General features: G+C 45.4%; 1 protein-coding gene across 1 annotated transcript in view; it reads right to left on the reverse strand.

The window, feature by feature from the left end:
• Positions 1-3,097, reverse strand: part of PTPRG (protein tyrosine phosphatase receptor type G) — a 389,130-nt gene extending 386,033 nt beyond the window's left edge. Inside the window, exon 1 of the mRNA XM_085072418.1 lies at positions 2,535-3,097. Coding sequence (XP_084928544.1) covers positions 2,535-2,619 — 85 coding nt within the window. The 5' untranslated portion in view covers positions 2,620-3,097. The remainder of the gene's footprint in view (positions 1-2,534) is intronic.
• Positions 3,098-22,246: the final 19,149 nt, after the last annotated feature.

Here is a 22,246-nt window from a genome sequence, read left to right on the forward strand (position 1 = left end):
GCCCACAGAGAAATGCACTAAACAGTTCAGAAAGAGGAAAACCTTACCCACATATTTTTTGTGCCAGAGTGACTCCTTTCTCTTACTGCACCCAAAGCAACAGCAACAAAAATACCTACTTAAACAGTGGAGCCCTATTACAACACTCCTAACAAAGGAATACTGCAAAGACTTATTTTCTGCATGGTTCATTTATTGTTTTTGAACAAAGAAAAGAATAGCCTTTATGTTTCCTCACAAAGTAAAGTGATTTGCAGGGGAGAAAACAAGTAGTGACCTCTCCTCCATTTAAATGGAGCTGGATATGAAGCAGAGGGCAGAAATACCTTACTTCTTTAATCCTCTCTAGAAAATGCTGTGAAAAGGTACAGAAACGTTTGTGGTAGATACTAAATGGTTAATATCTGGCCGGGATTCCCCGCCAACACAAATCCCGATGATTTGCCATTGGATGTTGTCAGCACCAATGTCCTGTTATAGTCCACAGAGATCCTCCCTGCAGCTCTCCTGCCTCGGGCATCTCTGATGTACGGGATCAGAGTGTGAGGCTCCCCGTTCATCGGGATGTTTCACTCCAGGTACTGCTGCTCTCCAGAGCAGCACACGGCAGCAAGCAAGGCACACGGGTCTAGCATGGCAGCTCTGTGCAAAAACTAAAGGCAGAAAAGCCTTTCTGGAAAATAGTTTGCTTTCCAGGCAAACCGTTAGTGATGAACAGCCCTGAAACATTCCCAAGTATTACACAGCTGTTTTATGGCTTCTGGTGGTAAAGAGTTTACCAACACCCTGCAAGCGTCCTACTACCCTCTGCTTGCATCCATCTTCATACTCAAACCATAATGCAAATATTATCTGGTTCAAACATCGCTGATCTAAATCAGCAAGTCATACAATACTGTCATATTAAACCGACATCAGGGCTTGTTTTCATGCAGCATTCCTGGAGCCTGCCTTCCAGATGTAATTACTGTACAATATATATCAGAACCAGAGAGAAAGGCATCACTGCGAGGGCTGAAATTGAGAAGAAATCAATACAAAGAAGATAAATGTTTCGTCAAAAGCTGCAGAGGTATTAACCCTCTCCCCAACTTAGTTTCTTTTTGCTTCTTGCTTCAAATCATTGTACCATGTGAGAAGCTGCTGGAAGGAATGGGATGGGATGGGTCTATCTGTTTAGCTCTGCATTTGGGGTTAGGGAAAATAGGGTATTTCGGAAAGAAAAATTGGAAAAACAAAAGAAAAAAGAAAGAAAACCTAAGTGGAAGTTCCTATAAAGCCTCCAGAATGTGATTATTTCTGTACACTCTTGCACAGCTGGACGCGGCGAACAGCCAGGGCTGCCCGAGGAGCCCAGCGAAGGACGGGAGCAGCCGCGGGGAGGATGCAGCTCCCCGGGCAGAAGGGCTCGCGCTGCCCCGGGCGCCTCGCACCGCGCAGCCCGCCGCGGACCCGCGCCCCATCCCGCCGGGAGGGCAGCGCAGGGCACAGCGAGCGCGGTGACCCCGCGGGGCTCGGGCCGTGCCCGGGCGGTGCGGCCGCGGCTCCCCACGGACACGCGCGCCGCGGGAGCGCGCCGGGCGGGGCTCGCGCTGCGCGCCGGCGGAGGGGCGCGCGCCCCGCGGGGGCGCCGGCGGCGCCACAGCGCCCCTGGCGGGCGGCCCGGGCACTGCGCGGGCGGCGGGAGCCCGAGCCCCGCGCGGGCGCCGCGAGTTCCCCCGGGCCGGCGGGAGCGGCGCGGCCGCGGCTCGTTCCTAGCGCGGTTCCTAGCGCCGTTCCTAGCTCGGCTCCCAGCGCACACCCGCGCCCGATACACGCGAGCCCCGCGGGTCCATGCGGGCCGAGAAGCGATGTACAGGCACCGGCCGTGGGGTGCGAAGGGGGGAGAACGGCACGGCGTGCGCCGAGTGCCCCCCGCCCGCGGAACCCCTCTCCTGCGGTGCGCGGCGGTGGCTGCACGGATCCAGCCCCGGCGCGGAGCGGGCGCGCAGCCCCTCGGGCCCCCCGCCCCGCCAAGGTCAGCCCGCGGCACGGCGAGACCCCCGCCGCGGACACGAGTGGGGTGGGGAGGGCGCGGAGCCGCGCACCGCGAAGTTTCTGGCGGGGGACCGGGGGGCTGCGACGCCGGGTCGGAGCGCGGAGCCACGCTGCCTTTCGGGGCGCCGAGCGGCGGTCCCGCAGCACAAAGGGAGCTCCGGGCAGCCCCACGGAAGAAGGGCAGCGCACCAGGACCCCCTCCGCCCGCCCCACGCCGCCGGGCGCTGCAATGCACCGGAGACAGGGGACACCGCGCCGCGAGCGCCGAGCCGAGCCCCTGCTCCGCTGCCGGCCCCACTCGCGGGCAGCGCTGCCCGCAGCCGGGAGGGTGCTGCGGAGCGGGAGGAGACCCAATGCCGGGGCCGCCCGGGCAAAGGGGTCCCCGCGGTCCTGGCGCATCCTCCGCGCTCGCGGGGTGCCCCGCCGGCTCCCCACGGGGGTCGCGGACACGTGTGGCGGAGGCACCGGGAGCCCCCCCAGCCGCCGCGCTCACTCACCGGGGAAGCACACCACATCATGGAGCACGGAGCTGGTGATTTTCAAGAAAAAGATCCACCAACACGGTTGCAGTAGCCTCCGCATGTCCAAAGCCGCACATCGAAAGGGGAAAGGGGCTAAAATAATTAACACACAGGGGGAGGGAAAAAAAAAAGGGGGGGGACAAAAAAAAAAAAAAAACTTGTTGAAAATAAGTTTCTCCCCGCACCCCTGTTCCTGCGGGAGAAAGCGGGGGGCTCCTGCTCGCCTCCTCTACGGGGAAAAAAAATCGCTCCAAGCGCGGGGCAGGGGGAGGACAGAGATGAGCGCCGGCGGGGCGCGGGGACCCCCCCGCGCGGCTCGGCGGGCGCGGGGCGGCGCGGCTCAGGCGGGCAGCGGCGGCGGGGCGCGCATGCCGCGGACGGGGCGCTCACAGCCGCCTCCGCGCACGGGCGGGCGGGCGGCGGTCAGCCGGGGCCCCGGCGCGCTCCATCCTGCCGTACAGGAAGTGGCGGGCGAGCCCGGATCCTGGCGGAGACTTTAAAGCGGGGCGAGGGAGAGAGAGAGAGGGAGGGAGAGGGAGCGCGGCGCGGCGGCGAGGCAAGGCGAGGAGAGGAGAGGCGGCGGCGCGCCGGGCGCCCCGGCGGCGCGCCCCCGCCGCCCTTAAAGCGGCCGCGGCGGCGGGGCGGGGGCGCGCTCGTGTGCACGCACCCGCTCGTGTGCACGCTCCCGCCCCCCCGACCGTGTGCGTGTATCTGGGGGGACGCGGTGTAACCGAGCCGCGGATATCCGCCGGCTGGAATTTCGGGTTCCGCGCTCTCGCCCCGGCGGTGTCTGTTTGAAGTTACTTGTGTCATTATGCCGCCCCTCGGTGCGTGCTGCGGGGGGCCCGCGCATTGGCGATGGGTGGCCGTGCCCCCGGTGCTCGCCCCCAGCTGCGTGCATCACCCTGGGTACTGTCAGAGGGGTCCGATCCCCCTCCCCGCCCCGAAATCACACAGTTCTCCATCCTCTTCGATACCCTGCATGACTCTCTGCTCCCCCACAGAATCACAGAGCTCGGTGCTGTGCTGGGTATTTCCAGAAATCCTCATCGAAATCATGCAGATTGTTAGGGTTTTTTTCTCCTCCAGTGGTATGTGTCTTTTTGGGTACTGCAAGAGACACCTCCACCCCCACCCCCACTATCCCTAAAATCACATCGATTTTCCTCCCCCAGTAATACACATCATTCTGGGTATTGCTGGAAGCATCCCACAAAATTGCTGGTTTTCCCCCAATATCGTGCATTACACTATGTATTTCCAGAGAACCACCTCAAAATGAGATTATTGTTTGGTGTTTCTGCAAAGTCAGATGAAGGCTGTCCCAAGCCTGCATCCACAACTCCCCCGGGCAGCAGTTTCTGAGTGAGTGATAATTTTGCACAGGAAACAGAAGCAGAAAATGGTGTGAATTCAGGATGAAGGAATGGTTGCTTGTACTTGATATTTCCTGGCTGTGCTGTGGTCTGCTGATGCTTAAATTTCATTCAGAGGTAGTTTTTGTCTGTTTCATTGTTAATTACAGCCATTCCGGGGATTCTGTTTCAGAAAGGAAAGGGTTTGGCCAGGCTTATCAATGAGTAGTGTGCTCAGCTCTGGCTCTGTCATTTGCTGTGCTCCTCTTTGCTTACCTGCAAACCTTCCACATTTGTGGTGTTTTCAGAGGAGAGGAGATGGTCAGCAGGAGGAGGAACAGAGTAGGAAATTTCAGAAGTTATTTGTGGAATGGCAGTGATTTTCTCTCCCACTTCCTCAGTTTAGGGGTCACTAGAGCAGAGCCCAGTGGATTATGCTGCATCCAAAGGAACCCTCATCAGGAGGCATTCGCAGGCTTTCCTTTGACTTTCTCTCCACATCCCAGGTCATGAGGGCCAAAAATCACAGATGGAAGTTAAAAGTGCAGTCCTTATTGGGCAAAACTGTTTACCCCACTGGGGATTTTGCAAATATAAGGATTTAAGGACCTGATTGGATGTTCTCTGCCCTTGAGGACACCACCCACTGGGGTGTGCAAAAATTAGAGAAGGCACTTGTGTAAGGATTTGTCTAAAGCAAAGCAAAAATTTATAGGCCCTGGAGAAAGGTCTTATCTAATCTGTTTGTTAAATCATTTCCCAGAAGAGGGGGGGATTGAAGATTGGTTTCAACTCTCGTAAAAACAAAGATACAATTTTAAGGCCTGAATTTTCCTGATTTTTTTTTTTTTTGTTCCTATGAAAATCAAAACCAAATCCCCACCTGCCTTGACCTTTTGGATTCTGCCGTGACATCTGGGCTCAGTTACTTATTGGGCTGTTCAGAAAAACCTGCAAAATATTCCCCTTTCAGCAATTGATTCCACCTTTGCTGATCTATTCCAACAGATAAGGAGGCAGGTTCTACACCAATACCGAGACTTGCCTCTTCAAGTGATGTCTCCCTGGTATAAGAGGCAATCTTAAAGAGTTTCAATCTAAAGGTAAGTTTCAACAGGTCTCATTACATGAGAAAAGTTATTACACACTATTGCAATCTCACAAAAGAAGAGTAAAACCAGTGGATTTTTTTCAAAGAGCAGTTTCAATCAGTATTTTTCTCACTAATTCAGAATCCTTCGTAAAAGCTGTTAATTGCATCATTTTATATTTAAAATATATTTTTTAATTAGTTTAGGGTTTCCTATCCTGGAAAATGACGAACCTGAAACTGGACCCATATCTTGGAATTGGAGGAATTCTGCATTTGCCATTCTCGGTGCAAACATGAAAGTAAGTTATAAAGTGCATAATCAGAATACTGTCTCCTGAGGAGCACAGATGACTTCAGATCTCTCTAAGCTGCTAAGGAAGATTTTAGAATGGCACTGCTCCCATCAAAACCCAGAAGTGTTCGGGCTGGATATTCACAGTAGTCGCCTCAGGTCTGAACTTCTTAAAACAAATCTGTAAAACCCCAATGTCAGCACGACCAGCTTGGTTCAGCCTGCTGTGGTACAACATGTACAATGACCCACTTTTCCTGGAGTGGGAAATCAATCATTGCATCGTCACACATCAGTTTAGGAGCTGTGGTGGCGGAAGTGGCTTTGTTTCGCATTAGCAATTTGGGTGGGCAGAGAAATGGAAAGATGGATGATGGAGATGTAGAGAACAAAATTAAACACGGTTAAATGAGAATCCATTTCCTGCACACAGTATCTCTGTGCCCGAGGCACGCTGTCTATCAACAATACACAGGTACAAATTGGCCTGCAGACGGATCCTTAACTACCCAAACACAGCAAACTGCATTAGCAGGATGCTGCTCTGCCGGGCTGGGGCCACCTGACTGCAGAGCTGCACATTAGATAGGATAGCTGATTCCTCCCAGTGACTGAGCTACTGTGGGGTGATTAAAATAACTGCTACTGTATGAAGAGATTGAAAGGAGACATTATAGCCCAGTGCAGTTAGACCAAACCAATGGGTGCTCTGCAAATCTTACAATATTTACAATTAGCAGAGTGGGTGCTGTCAAGGTGAGAGAAACAGGACCAGCAGCTCTGTTTTGCTTGGAACAGTGAATAATAGAGAACTTCTGTCCTTTTTTTTTCCCCTCTTGTTTGAACAGGTAATATTTTTATGTTGCCTTCATCAACATACGGGCATGACTCCTGGGAAAGAAATGAAAGTCTGTTAATTTATTTGATCAGACATGAGAAATAACAGAAAACTGAAACGAAGACTCGTATTTGTCATATGTTTGAATTAGTGAAAAGCTGAAGAAAGCAGAAAAATATTGCAAGGAGTTCAAAGATAAGAGGTTTTATTGAATTAGAAAATTATTAATAGCATTAATCATTTCCAAAACAGGCTTCTTAATATCTATAATGACTATATAAAGGATTGGAGATATAAAAATCAAAGAAAAAATCAGATACAGAAAGTTACACTTCTTTTTGTGTTTAGAAAGAAAGAGATGAATTTTCCCTGATTTACAGCCAGCCTCACTGGAATGGTTAACCTGTGGGGAAAGGACCAGGTGAGGATCTAGCCCTGAAAGGATAATTCAACATGAAGTACCAAGAAGCAGCTACAGTTCAGATTATAACTAATGTGACGTATAAACTTCCAGGTTAATTCAGCAGTCCTAGTTCCTGTTCAGCTTTGCGTGGAAAGGGAAAAAAAGGATGCTGAACTTGTAGTTTCATAAATTACATTATTGCAGAGTTAGTTTCTTGTAGCCTCAGGACAGATGCATTCTTCTCCGAGTATGCTGTGAGGCTTTGAAGGTCTTAACAAGGCATCTGAGAACCTGCTGAGAACCAGAGGTGGAGGGCAAGCAAAGTGCTGTGATAAAAGAGAGGGCTTTATTTCAATATAATCATAGCAATGAGCTGTGTTGTTTGATTTATGAACACATAAAAATAGATGAACTCAGAGATGCAGGTAAAGCGAAAGGTATGAAAAATGTTGACTGGTGATGGAAGCTCTGGGTGAAGACTTAGGCTGTGGGTCAGAGATTGCTGCAAGTTTTACAGGCTGCACATCTACAGCTCAACCAGCATGACAGGAATGAGCACTGACTTGAGAGATACTCCGAGATGTCCTGGCTGGGCAGTGTCCCACAGGGTTTGTACAAGGCTTTTTTGGAAGACCAATACTTTTATTTTCTTTTGTTCTAAAATAGGAACCACCACCTTAGGGTAGCCTTAGGCTAAATCATTCAGAACAGACACTTGGTCACATGCTGAGATGCCTACTTGAAAACTTCGTCTTAACCTTGAAGTCAAATAGTTCTTTTGTCTCCCGAAATGGCCTCAACAGGGCTGTGTTTGTAAAAGTGTGTGGGGAGGGTCGGACTGATCAGCAATGAGTTTCTCTTTCAAAGGAACTGTAGTTCAGAGTGCTGTGGTATGACCTTGCTTGGGCTGTGTGTGTGTGTTTAATTCACAAATCCTCTTCTGTTAGAAGAATAAAAAAATCTGTCTTCAGCGTGGCAGTGAGCAGAGCAAGCATGTTCATGACTAGAGCTGAGGGATGAGATGAAAGCCCCAGTTTTCTGTCCTGCTTGTCTGTGACCATGTCCATGACTCACCGGGAATTACTGTCTTGGCAGAATTTAGGTGGAAACTAATGAAACAGATTTAGGAACTTCCACTGTTGGTGCAAATATTGTTTATAGGTTTCAATAATATTTGGTTTCAATGAAAGCCTTGGGATCCTCAGCTGCAGAAGAGCAGAATTGCTTTGAGTGGGAAGCTCTATCCATGCTCGATGTTTTTCCGCTATCGTGCAGCTTGCCAGGGAGATAACTGCAACTGTCAGGTTTTTTCTGCACAGTAAAGTTGACTCAAGGACAGGCAGGGTTTGCAGGCAGTGTGCACTCAGGCTGAATATAAGCTGCTGTAAGGAGCAGCAGGGGTGTGGTGTGTTGGATCTAGACGTGTTACAGACACAGTTACCATGAGCAATCTTCTTGTCTCTAGTAAACTCCCCTTCCAGCCCCCTTGTCTTCCCCAGGACTCCACAAAGCCAGCATCATATTGAGATACATACTCTTGTAAAGGCCTCATGCATTACAACCAAAACATCAGACTCCATCTTATCTCCTAGAAGTAAATTGGTGGTAATGAATAAATTAATTGAAGGTGGAATTTCTGCTGTTCCTTTCCCCTCTTTCAGTCCTCTGCTGATTTCTGCCAAAGGAGTTAGTGCAATATGCTCCTGCCCTCCTGCATGGATGTCAAAAAGATGTGTCAGAAGCTACTGGTGAAGGGTAAAGTCACAGGTGTTCAGTGATCCCAAGGGGACAGGCAATAATGGCTCTGTAACAAGACATGACCTTCTGCTGTAAACCCATTGCAAATGGTGTCCAAAGCCAGGCCCCTGAAATTGCTCCACAATGAAGACCAATCAAGCAGACTGCAAAAAACACTTTCCTAGTCAATCCCAGGAGAGTACTTTCAAGAAAAAAAATCTGTTCTATAAATGGTAGAAGCAGACTCCCAATCTGTTTAAGGAAAGAAGAGAAAGTTGAAGAGGAACATTTGCCATACCCATATTCATTCAGAGATACACTCTCTTTGAGCACAGGAATAAGATGATGTGCAAACTTGCATGTTCTGGCTATCTTTTTTTAGTTGGTAATGTCTTACAAGAGCTTGTACAGATGTGAATAATTACATTCCAGAAACTAATGCAGCCCCTAGTGGCAGGGGGAGGGGAGGAATGGCCTTGACAGAACAAGGAAAGAAATTAACACTTGTCAGTTACAGGAAAAGTAACTCTTACTTTATTTTGGGTCCCTATGTTGCAACAGAGAAATGAAGATTGCAGATTACAGCATAGTTCTGTCTTTGCTATTCCCCTCTGATTTCAGAGATCTGTGTTTTTGCTGTTTGTGGGGTTTTTTCTTCAAACATTAGCAGTTACTCTAATATAGGCTTGTATAAAGCACTCTAGATTTGAGTGTGGACAGGCAGTACATTAGCTAATATGATTCCATTAAAAAGGGATTCCATAGTCAGTGCCCCAATTAAATGAAGAAGTGTCAATATTAATAAACCTCCCAAAGAGAGGAATAAAATCAGCTGCCCCAGTGACCCCTCAGACATGAGTTACTCAGATCAATACACACCCATAAGCACCGATGGAGATAGATAAACAACAATGTATCCAGGCCACTGAGGTTTGGCAGTACAGCACACCCACAAAGTATCCTTTGTTTTCTCTCCTTTTGCTTTCCATTCCCTTATTCTCCAGTGTCAGGAGCATGAGCTACTTGTCTGCAAACTCCAGTTTCTTGTGTGGAGTTCATCCTGTCTCCTCGTGATGCCTGGTTCTAAAAAGGATTTCTTGGAAGCGTAAAGATGCCGTCCAAAATGTTGAATAAGCAGTAATCCAAATCCCTGACAGCTTACATCCCTAATGCAACCGAAATGATTTTCATTCATCTTTTCAGTTGTCATCAAATACAGATCCACTGCAGCTGGGCACAACTCCACTGGGCATTCACTTTCCTGGAACTGCACCTACTCAGGTCCAAGTCAAAGTTTTGCCAGTGCAAGGAGGGATGTGACCAAACACCACAAAAATGTCGTTGTTACTTTCTACAGTGTTTTGCTACTTTAGGAGTGTGGCAGAGCTGTGCCCTTATCTTTTCTCCCCAGATTTCATGTTCATGATGCATATCTTTGTGCCATCAAGGTCTGGTGGCTACAGTGCGCCCTGCTCACAGCTACAGTGTTGGAGGGTTTAAAACATTGTAGAATTTCACATCTGTTCATGTTGATTTCAGGAGGATGGGAGAAGAGGATGCCAAGTTCCTGAAAACAATAAACACTTTGGGCCCAATTCTACCTTAGTTTGTGCTGGTGTAAGTCTAACCTCTCTTCATGCAGCTGACAGCTAATTCGAGACAGTGTAAAATAGGGTAAAGTCAAACCCTTTAATTTGGAAGAATACAATTGCTTTCCTCTGGCCCATACCCAGGAAAATATATATAAGACATAGAAGAGATAGTAGTAGAAACTGTAAATATTTTTTTTTGGTGGTTTTGGGTAAAAATATTCAATTCTGGACAGAAAACTGGGCTTTCATAACTAAGCCAAAAGGAGGGAATGTTTATCATAAGTGACCTAAAGAGGAGTACAACTAACATGTGTTTAGAACCTTGAACTGTTGTGTTGGCCCGCCTAAACATATAATTCCAGTTTTAAAATAACTAATGATGTCCAAATTGATTTTAGCATCTACTAAAGGTATATTAAAGGTATATTAAAGGTCTTAAGACACACTGATGGGGGAAAAGGAAACTGAGAATTAAGTTAAGACTAATTCATAGCAAAGGAATATGAGACCTCATAATTCTTCCCAAAACATCACAGTTAGTAAAATGTTACTTTTTTTTTTCCCTGCAGCAGAAACACAATAGAACAACATTATTCTCTGGGGGTCGCTATGAAGCGCAGAGCGATGGCCATTTGTGAGCCCGGGAGTGTTCCCGGGCAGCCCCAGCCCGGCGGGCTGAGCCGGCGGCGCTTCGAGCCACACGGGGGAGTCGCAATGCGCGCAGCGCCAAGTTCGCGTCTCATAAATCACTCCGTGGAAACCTGATTTCTCCGTGCTGCCGCCTTGTCAGTCTGTCTGGGAGATAACACGAGATCTGCAACACTTAGCACAGCAAAAAAACAAAGCTGGAAACACGGTGTTTCTGTAACAGAACGGCCTGTAAGTGCGGTGCATCGGGGTTTTTTGGGAGGGAGAAATCTGTGCCAGGCATGATTGTCTCTATTGAACGCCGAGCCACCAGCTTGCCTGGTGTTGCCATGTAGAACACTAAGGGGAGTTAAAGAAATCTCAGCTATCAGTAATAAAATTTTACAGATTTTGTGTAACCATTAGGAAAGCAGAGGGTGTGGCAGGCTCAATGGATCTCACGGCAGCACTGAATCTGGGCACAGTGACAGTGGAACAGCAGTGCTGGAGCAGCACCCAGGCCTGTCTGCTTCACGTTTCTCATTGCAGTGTGTGCCACAGCCTTCTACCATACAGCTGCAGGAATCATGGGCATGGCCTGCAGTGTGGGCAGCCTCTGGTGCTCCTGTCCTGGGGCTTCATGATCCTGGTATCCTGGCAAAACCCACCTTTCAGTAAACCCAGGCCATGAGCAGTGGACAAACAGCCTGAAAATCCTGCAGCAGTGAACCATCCTCCTTCCCCAAGTCCATCCCCAGCAGGAGGACAGAGAAGTGCGGGCAAAGATCTCCCAAGACGGCACAGGTTTTCTCGCAGCACACAGACCATCCTAACGAGCTTTCCCTTGGATTTTTGTACCTCATTCTTATGACCTTACCATATCACACAGGCGACTTACTTTCCCAGCTTATTGTTACCTGCTACTAATCCAGCCGGCTGCTCGCACAATACACCATTATCCAGCAAAACAACATGTACTGACAAACGCTGTTTAGTGAGCACTGGCCACCAATCCGGGAGAGCCAGGGTCACTGCTGAACAATACCAAGAGAGGTCTCACTAGCTTCTTCTCCCTCCTCCATTCAATGAGCTGTTAATAGACAAGCTGTTAGAGAGAAAAAGAACTAAATAGTTTACAAGCTCACATTTGAAGGCCTGTGAATTGCATTAGCTGAGCCAGCTGAGTGAGAGCCAAGGCAATCTCCCCGCGATTGTAGAAAATGTGGCATTGAGGCATGTGGAGGCAAAGAAAGAATGACAGTGACCAGGTTTACAATATGCAAAGCTGAAATAATTACTGCTTTCTGTGGCATAGAATTTTTAGCTATAAATATGGAATCGAAGCATCTTCTTCAAATGCACAAGTGTGTTTGTGTGTTCATATTTTAAAACTTTCTCTTTTCTATGCAAATATTAATTTACAGCCTTAATAAACACCTTTTGAAGTTGATTTTTATTATTTCCTCGTTGGACCTTTCCCCCTCCTACCTGTCATTCTCTACTGCAGAGGCCACTCTCAGAATGAGAAATGACCACAGTATTTTTCATTACTCTCTGGGTTTTTTGGGGCCTAGCAGTTATGAATAGGAATGTGAACCACTCTCAGTACAATTACCTGGACAATAATTTGGGATCTGTGGAGCCAGAATGTGCAACTGAAAATATTTGTAACCCTTTGGTTACCGGCCAAGAGATTGACATATTTATTTTTAATATTTCATTCTGTCCTTTAACTTTACCAGAGGGGAAAAAAAATTAAAGCAGCAGAACAAGACAAATTAATAAAAGTGAAACAGAAAAATTGGAAAGTAAAGAATGGAACCATCAAATCATTCATTTTAAGACTTTCAGTGGCAGAAAAGAATGAAGGAAAGAACAGTTAAAAACCAGCCACTATTGAACAATGATAACTCAAAATTTCGAACTTTGAGAAAAGCTCAGAAACATTCAAGGGGTCATATCTTCAAAGAAAAGGATTGGTTTGGATCAAGTACACTTTCAGGTAAAAGATTTCAACTTGCTTACAAATTTTCTTCTCTATATTGCTGTCCCCATTCTCCATAGCCCTTGGTTAGAAAGCAGCCAGGTGTCTCTAACCAGTGCTGCAATGAGAAGGAGCAAAGGGAGAGCTGAGGGAGCTGTTCAGTGCAGCTTTTACAAACAACCTGAGGGCATCAGGCAATTGCTAATGGGGCTTTCAGCAAAGGACAGTGGTGGCTCTGGCTGTAACCTCCACTCATGGGTGGCTGTCTTTGATAGCTCATTGGAAGTCCAGTTAAAGCAGCAGAGACCAGCTTGACAGCAAACACAACTTTGGTTTTTTAAAACAATTTCTTGGTACATTACTGCATAGATCATTCACAAACTGGACTAACTTAGGTTAGTGATCCAGAGTATTTCCACTCAGACTTGAGCTTTGCCCATTAAACTTTTTCTCCAAATCTGAGTATCTTTACCAAAGAGAAACCTCTTAGAGCACCAACCATCTATTGCTTACATCTGAAAGGAAAGCACTATTCTACACTCAGCAATCCAGCATCCCTCTACCTGAGGCAAGAACTTCTACCACTATTTTAAGACCAATGGCAAAATTAACATTGACCTCAGAATGGACAGGGTGACTTCTGAATTGTTAGATTCTCTCTTTTGCTGCAAGCCCTACAGTGTCAGTGCAGGTGAATCAGCTTCTGGAATTAGTCCCCTGAGATCAGACCGAGTGGAGATTATGCATTTTCAGGTCCTTGATTATGAAAATTTTTCAAGTATGCTGAGAAAAATTCCCTTTAGAGGCTTCAGAGAAACCATCATGTCAAGGGCATTTTGTTTCAGTGAAAGGCTGAGGATTTATCTAATCAAACCTGAGAATCATTCTCTTTTGTTTTGGTAGGTTGATTTTCCTGAGCTGTTCAGTGTGCCTTCCTCTTAGATCCTTTCATTCAAGTTAGTAGTTTCCTCAGGTTGGCTGATCTTTATTTCTGCTCTTAATAATCTCTATCAATTTTATTGTAGTGCACTTACATGCTGTGTAACAGTCCTCTATTACTGTAAATAAAACGAGATAAATAACTTGGCTTTCTTTCTGCATGTGAAAGGTTTGGCAGCAGCCATCCCCACCCCGAACTGAGCATTTGAGTGTCACTGTCAGTATGTGTGAGGGCAGCTCTGAGTGCCCTCCCATGTCAGCAGTGCCCATGCTGGTTAGATAAAGCTAGCTTGGGGCCTGCTGATATGAGTGGCTGGCTTTATCTAGCGAGCAGAGGTACCAGTGGCATCTGTGCATCTGTTGGATGTGCAGATGGAGGCAGCTGCCCCCTCAGACACTGGCAGCAATAGCACTGTTAACACGGGCATCTATGACCAGGCAAGATATTGCTTATCTGCAGAGGATGGGAAAGTCACTGAGGCTCCTGTTTTCAGATCAGGCAGGTGTTATTTCTATCTGTCACTGACAGACTCTGGCTTAACTGGTCACTTAAATAACAACGACAAGATCCAAAACACAGCTTCATCTCTTTTCCCCTTGGGACTTTGCAGACACTCGCTGTCCCTCGGGGAAACAGCCAGCACAGTCAGAGTACACACAGAAGGTGCATTCCTTGGGCCAGCAAGCGTCTGTGTGGCATTCCCAGCACCTACAGTGCCTCCAGACTCCCTGGTGCTGGCTCAGTTGTTAGCTGGAGGTGGAAGGCCCTGCTGGAGGGCTGAGGCAGCTCCCAGGGCAGCTCCTGGCACAGATCTGCAGGCTGTGCCAGGCTGTGCTGTGAGCTTTGCCCGAGCCTCCTGCCTTGCCCTGGGAGCACACATGTTACCACAGCTTATTCTGGCTGCTTTGGGCATGGACAGCAGCTGGCTTGACCGCTTGACTGAATGCCAGGACCTGCTGGAGGCTCTGCAAGCTGCTTAAGGCAGCCCGGGGCCAACTTCATTGTTATTTCCCCTTGCCCCAGACAGATTGGGCTGGGTGCTGCTCCAACAGTGCCCAGGACTGGCTGCACCAGGTCTGAGTGGCTCAGTATTGATGTCCACTGCCTCTGCCAAGGTTACAGATTTCAGTCTTACTGCAGGTGACGCTTACTCCCCGTAAAGTCCTGCAGGTTTATTTCCTGATGTGTCCGTAAGCCAGCTCTGAAGATCAAACCTGGGTGGAGGTTCAGATCAGCACTGCCAATAGTCATCTGTATTTGTTCTCCAGGAATATACAGATGTATCTTCCTGCTGTGCTTTGTGTGGCTGCAGCCCAGATAGCCTCTAAAACCTTTTGCATGGGGTATGTTCACATCCATGCTGAAACAATGCCAACATTTGATCTGATGTCCCAAATTTTAAAGTGTGGAGTTACTGGTTTTGACTCATTTTTACTTAAATACATACTTGAGATCTAAAAAGACTGTATTCTTGTAATTTTGTTATTGCAAAAGCAAATCTATTCCAGTTAGTTAATGCAAACTGCTTTGAAAAGACCTGGGGAATATCCTTTTAAATATATTGTGGAAGCAAGTAATTAAAATAGTCAAAATAAAAAGTAAAAATCACATGACTTTAAGAAAGCACATAAAGGGTAATCAAGCAGAGTAAAACCAAATAAGATTAATTTAAGTTACAGACTCAGTATATGGTGTATTGTATTCTTTGGACTGAACAGAATTGCATGCTGTGCAAGGGTGTTCTGAACTCCATTAAAGAGTAATCTTTGTACACAACAGTAGTGCTGTGCAAATAAATGTTGTGAGGCAAAATAAATAAGTTTTGAGAAATGAATGACTTTAGCAGTAGTTTGCCAATTAATTAGAACAAAGAGGGAAGTCTAGCAGACAACACGAAGAGATAAATAGAGTTCAAGTTGCCATAACAGCTCTTGCTATTTTCTCACTTTACTTTTTGCTAATTCTCCCTCTCAAAAGCTTTGTGGGATTTTCTTTGAAGGGGGAATGGAGCCAAGAGGGCGCAGTGGCAATTTTGCTCACTCATGAAATGCTATCTTTGGGTCTTTCCTCAAAAAAGGTTAATTGTAACTTGATCATTTTGTTTTAACAGGGCAGTGAAGTGTGAACTAGAATAGAGAAAGAATTAGAGAAGATTTAGTTAAGTTGCATGTATTGTAGACTGCAAGACCTGTTCCCCTAAATCAGTTAAGGAATTAACCAGTGCAGTTTCATAATTATTAGTTATCATCTCTCAGAACCTGTGGAGAATAGGTCAAGTCCCAGAAAACCAGAGGAGGGCAAATATAGTACCTGCTTTCAAGAAAATGGAAAAAGGAACTCTCAAGGAACCATGTATTTCTCAGCCTAACTTTAGGCAGGTTATTACTGGAAAGAATGAATTAGATACTATAACATTTGTAAATGACAGTATTTTGGAAGGAACTGGAAATACTAGAGCACCACAATTAGAACTTAGAATAGAACTAGTGCTCTTGGTAAACCAGGGAGATTATTCCAATTTAACAAGGTCACATTCACTCAAGTGAAATAAAAAGAACTATATATAGGCAGGAGAAGCCAAATCTCCACACACCAAAAAGGCAGGAGAAGCCTGGAAGATCTGAAGGTGATAACATCCCCAGTAAATGAGAATTGAGATGTACTCCTAAGAAAGCAAATCTTGTAAAATGTACTATCAGTAGCACTGCTTGTAACATGTCAAACATCATTACTCTGCTGTGCTCAGAACTATTGGAGGTTTCCCAGTTTACCCAGAATGTGGTTTAAGTACCATATTTTTAAATAAAAGGTTCAGTCCCACTGGACAGGAACAGGAATAAATAGAAACCCATAAACTATGAGAAAAGTTTGGAGAAACTGAGTTTGTTTCCTGTACACAATTGAGAAGAGTATGATAACCGACTTCCAGTGTGTAAGAAGCTACTAAAAGGAGATAGTAATCCATTATCCTCTGAGGTTAGTGCAGGAAATATTGCTTTAATTTCCAAGAAAGGAGATTTAGGTTATCTTTCTAACTATAAACCTAGGTAAACACTGGAACAGGCTGCCAGAGCGTCTGTAGAACCTCTATTACTTGGGGTCTTAAAAAACAGATTAGATAAAAGAGCTGTCAGCCTCGTTGGGTATATTTGATCCACCTTCCTCAGCAGAGGTGGACTGCACTGAACATCCTCTAAGCTCCGTGTCAGCCCTACCTTCCTCAGCTCCTGAAATCCTGTAGTTGCAGTTTTGTTGCATTCACCTGAATTTTAATAAAAACAAACATACAAACAATCAACAAAAAATGCGAAAAGAAACTTGAAAAGGTGGATCTTGGCATTGCAAAGATCAGAGGTGAGTAAAACAAGTCGGTATTTTTTTGCTGGTTCTAGTTATTCCAGATACAGCATTGTTTTAACAGAAATACAGGACTTAAACAAAGGAGGATGCTGAAGGCAGGAAAGGCAGAATTGGGAAATAGCAATAACTATTTTGTTACCAATCCTTTAAAAGCCTGTATTGTATCTCCTGGAAGAGAGGGGAAGCTGTGGTTTTGGTTTTTTTTCTCTCTGCTTTTGCAGAGTCCAGGGAGAGATGCATGAGCAAGAACTCCTTTGGAGCTGAAAGGAGCACACCAAGGGGTCTCTCTGAACATCATGGCCAGCATTTCCATGCTCTTCTCCAGCACCACTCAGCCTGTGGATTGACACAGAGGATGCCCAGAATGGAGCCCAGAGGATGTGTAAAGGCAGCAGCAGAGGAAACCAAGAGTGGCTCCTGCAGATTCCTCCCCCGCACTGAGAGAGCTCATTCCCCATACACTGGTGTCCCAACACAGTGAAATTTGCTGGGACAAAAGAGACAGATTCAGCAAACACTGGGGGGTAGTTTAATATTTCTTTAACCATCCTCAGGCACTATTTTTTTCCTGTATGTTCAATTATACTGTGGATTTATTGATAAATAAATCAAGTCTCTGCTTTCAATTTTTGCACTGAGGGAAGCCACAGTTGAGTCGCAGAATTTCAGGAATACATTCATCTAAGCATGTGAAATTCTCTTTGGTCTTTGAAGCCTCTTGCAGATAAACTACTCTTACCATATTTATGGAGTACCAGATTTTCAACACTTACTTTATAATCCACAGTCCTCTGCCCTCTTGCAAATAACTTCTGTTTTGCCCAGGAAGGCAGCCTCTCTCAGCTCACACAGCTTATGTGTTTGTGTCAGTCTGCATTATTTATATCTCCTCTAAAGCCATTCCTCTTTTCCATGTTCTTATAATGGTGCCTATCATGTAGTATTTGGACAGCTACTGGTTGTTGCTGATGAGACTTTGTCCACTGCTTCCCCCTTTATGGTACAAGCTTTCAGTAGAGTTTTGAATTGTTGGGTCTCCAGCAGTCTCAGTAGCAGCAGATGTCCATTTCACAAGTGAGTTATCAGAGGTATCTGGTGATGTTTGGAGTTTGATCTCTGCTTTTCTGAATGATGTTTTTTCATTTTGAAAACTCATGGTGTTGATGTTTGCTTCTAAGCCATCATAGTTTTGTAAGTTCCATCCAGCAAGACATCAAAGTCAGAGCCCACACTGCATTTTTCTTGCTCAATTACACCAAGAGAGGTGTCGATTTTCTCTGGACAAATTGCAAGTAGTTGTTCCTACATATTACTCCCTGTTGGAAAATATCTGTATGTCACAGCTGAGGGATGAAGAGAACAATACTGTCCTCTTTTTCTTCCTGGTGTAACTGCCTTAACAAGGAAAGATCCCAATGCTCCCCATGCTGAGGCTCAGAGAAGTGCCCTGTGACACCACACCAGCACTCACCACCCCTTCCATGGGCACTGCCAGCCCCTCAGCAGCTCTGTGCTGATGGAACCACGAGCTGTCTCACGGGCTGGGCTGGCAGGACATGATAGCTCCAAGTCCTCCCAGAAGAGCTCATTTTGTCATGCCCTGCAGAGGGATTGTAACTGCGTTGAGATTTCCAGCACAGCACCTTCTGCTGAGCTGCTTACACATTAAAAGAATGCCCAATCCCTATAGTGGGATACACCTGGGAAATAGTCTGTTCCCAGGAGTTGCAAAGGAAAGGCTTCTGGATTTTCAGTATCAATATTTTATCAAGCTGTACACCCCCAGAGGAGGTGTTTGCTCCTCAATTCAGTCTGTTGATACTTTTGTCTGAACTAACCAACTCTGTCATTCATAATTACAATCTATAAATATTTTATATTACTTTAAAATCAGGTTTTAAAATATTTAAATTAATTGGGGCTGGTGAATTATATGTTAGCCAGGAATTTGAAACTGAGCTTGTCTAATCCTCTGTGCTTCTCTTTTCAGCTTTTAACTGGAGCCCAAACACTCCCACTTTCTGTAAGACAAACCAGTGGAAGAAAATTTTACTTGCAACATATAAATGGTTTGACTCGGTTATCCATGTTCTGTGTTTTCTTGCAGCTATTTCAGCTCACTGAAACCAGGTTGAGTATCCACACTGCCAAAGTATGCATTTGGATGGATGGGCACCACAGAGGGTCTGCCTGAGCCTTGTAAAATTTCTAGTTACAATTGGGATTGATCTGTAAAACAGGATCCTGTTGTGATCTATCCTGTAGTCATGCTGTGTGCTGTGCCCTGTGCAGCACTCCCTGGATTTCCTAACCTGTGCTTCAGCAACAAAAGGACTCAGGGAATTCTCACAAAATATCCCTTTCCACACTGCATCCAGTGACCCCATCAGGGCCCACAAAGGATGTTTCCAAAATATTATGTGTCATAGATATGTCAGGGTAATTGCCAGTACCTCCCAGAAATGTGCTGAGTCCTACAGCGACTACTGGTAGGAATAGTGCCGCAGACTGCATGCTCAAAATCTAGTTTTTATTTGGCATTTGTGATACATATAAAGGAAAATTCAAGAGCTGAATTTTATTAGTGTAATGCCTCATTTTACAACAGGCTTGGGTAGTGTCCTGTTTGAAGTGAATTACCATTGAAGACAATGTAGAGCCCCTGAGTTTAAGAGGCAAAGGAAGCTATTATGCTTATCAGAGTTGGTTTTTAGGAAAGTTTTCTTATATTAAGAAGCTCAGACATGCTATTATCTTTAAAAACTAGCCACTAGTCTGAATTTCAAACCAAATACTGTCAGTCTTACTTGTCTACCAGCTTGTGCATTGAATGCATCTTTCAGGAGAAGAAGAGAAGGAAGCAATCATGGATAAAGAAACATCCCTGTAAACTCCATTACCAATTATGGAGGTACTCACTTCCTTTTTTTAACCATAAAGCGTGAAATTATATTTAAGAAATTTTTCTGGTATAAAACTCAAGATACTGAAGAGTAAAGCACAAAGTGTTGAAGACAAAGCCGTGTGTATGAAGCTGTGTCAAGGAAGGTTTAGGTTGGATATCAGGCATGGATTTTTCACCCAGAGAGTTGTCAGGCACTGGAACAGGCTCCCCAGGGCAGTGGTCACAGCACAAATCCTGCCAGAGCTCATGGAGCACTTAGACAACACTCTCAAGCCTATGGTGGCATTGTTGGGGTGTCCTGTGTAGTGCCAGGAGTTGTATTTTGCTGATCCTTGTGGGTCCCTTCCAACTCAGGATATTCTATGAGTCTGTGATTAACATACCTTTCAAATCTTACAGTAGAGCTTAGGGAGGTGTGAGGCCAGTGTCTTGCCTCACACACTTGGAACTCCCAGAAAAAGTACTGAATTTTGGAAAAACACATATTTAGGATCTTTAAATCTAGACCTTGCCCTAGATGATTACTTTGTGTATTATCCACAGCCTGAAGCAAACAACATTTTCCTCTATTATCCTACTCAAACCCTAGAAATAGGGTTTATTTCACACACAGTGACTAGGTGGGTGCAGGGAACAGTGTGATTGATTTTTGCTGTGACAAAAGCCACATGGGTCTCCTGGAGAGAGGACGGTGGGGGGAACCAGACACCCTCTGATGAGCTCTTCGTATGTTTCTGCTCTACTAAAGTTTATCTAAGGCCATTTTCCCCACTTTGACTCTTGGCAAAGCCATACTTTGCATTCAAAGGAAATCTGTCCCAGGACTGTAATCATGGAATTAATAGACCTATGCAGGGCTTCCCTGAATCTGCATTCACTGAAAAGCCCTGTACCCAGCACGTCTGTGAGGAACCATTCAAGCCGCTGCCTGAGTGCATAAAGCATTTGAAAACGCTGGCCTTATCTCCTCAAGAGTCGACAGCAAAATGTATGGCCACGTTGAGGTTTCTGGCACTTCTAGAAATAGAGCCTGCTGAGCAAATAAGGTCAGAGTGGGTGGGTGAAAATAGATTGTTCTCAAAATTTGGCACATAAAACTTTGAAAGTGCTTTATGAACAGAAATCATTCTCTCAGGTCTTGATCCTGCGAAAGCTCATGTGGGTAGACTTCTCAAGATCATAAATTTAAAGATCTGTTTATGTTTTTTGCAGGGTGGGGTTTTGGGCTAGATAAAAAAAGGTGACAGATTAGCCACAGGAGGCTTCACCTTGAAAGGAGGATATCTGCGCCTTTCTCTTTATTAGTTTTCCTGTGAGAAAAATACTTGATTAACTAATTTTTTTCCTTTCATTTGCTCACTCTTTCAAAACTTAAGAAGCAGTTCCTCTAAAGCACTTGTTTTGATTTTTTCACTTAGGTATTCTAGGAACTCAAATCATTTGATGTTTGTGTTAATAACATAAAATCTTAGTGATCTGAAATCTTTATGTAATTAAGCCAAATAATACAGCTCCCTACATGGAACTAAAGTAGTTTGGGGAAATTCTCAGTGGAAATAAGGATGACTCATTCCTCAAGCAACACCAACAATTAAGTATATATATGCTGTAAGTTCCCAACTGGAAAAAAATAGGAATATTTATATAATACAGGGCTTTCTTAATCTGCATGGAAAGATGACAAGGTATTTGTACCAGCTGAGACTGTATTCAGGAATATGTTTACCAGTACCCAAGTTTATTCTCAAGAGCAGCATCCAATGAATAAGACTATACTGGTTATAATTTTAAGCCTCACATACTTGTAAAGTCATTATGTTGTCAATCCTTTCTGCTGCCAAAGTCTTCATGCTGTGCATTTAAGGGTTTAAGACGAAGGACTGAAAAAAATGTCTACATTTAGGCATTTGGAACCAAATAAGAGTTGTGATTTGAGAAAAATCCAAAGAAGGAAAGCATTCTAATGACAAAGCAGCCTTAGCTGCTATTAAATCACTATCTTCCTGATAGATATTTTTGATTTTGAAACTCTATCTGCCAATCAGATTCTTCCTTTGGCATCAGCATCCCCACTTCATTTGTGGTCTAATCACAGCCATGTCACTGCGTGACTTGTGCCAGGTGATGGACATTGTAAGCAGCAATACAAGCCCTTGGATGCATTTAGATCATCTCTGCCATTTGGGGTTTTTGCCTGTCTTGCTGACAGAGAGATCCTGGTGTGAGGGAACCCAACAACTTCCAACCTAAAATGTCACCAGGGGTCTGTTCTGAATTAATCATGTATTGGCACCTGTCTCTGCTCCAGCCCAAAGAGGATCAGCCAGTGCCCATGCTGAAGGCTATATGGGCCCTTAATATTCACAGGTAAGAATCAGTGATATTGGCAGCACTGCATGGTGTCCCATAGCCCTGTTTTCCTCACCCCAGCGCAATCTGAAATCTGGTATTTTTTATCTCTTATGGTATTTCCCACTGAAATCTCACGTTCTTGTCACCAGGTGGGGATCAAGGCTGTGAGAAGAGACAGCCAGAGCCACAGGGGAGCCTGTGAGGGCCAGA

Source organism: Lichenostomus cassidix, chromosome 12, assembly GCF_008360975.1.
Source record: "Lichenostomus cassidix isolate B80296 chromosome 12, HeHo_3.0, whole genome shotgun sequence".
Taxonomy (NCBI): Eukaryota; Metazoa; Chordata; class Aves; order Passeriformes; family Meliphagidae; genus Lichenostomus; species Lichenostomus cassidix.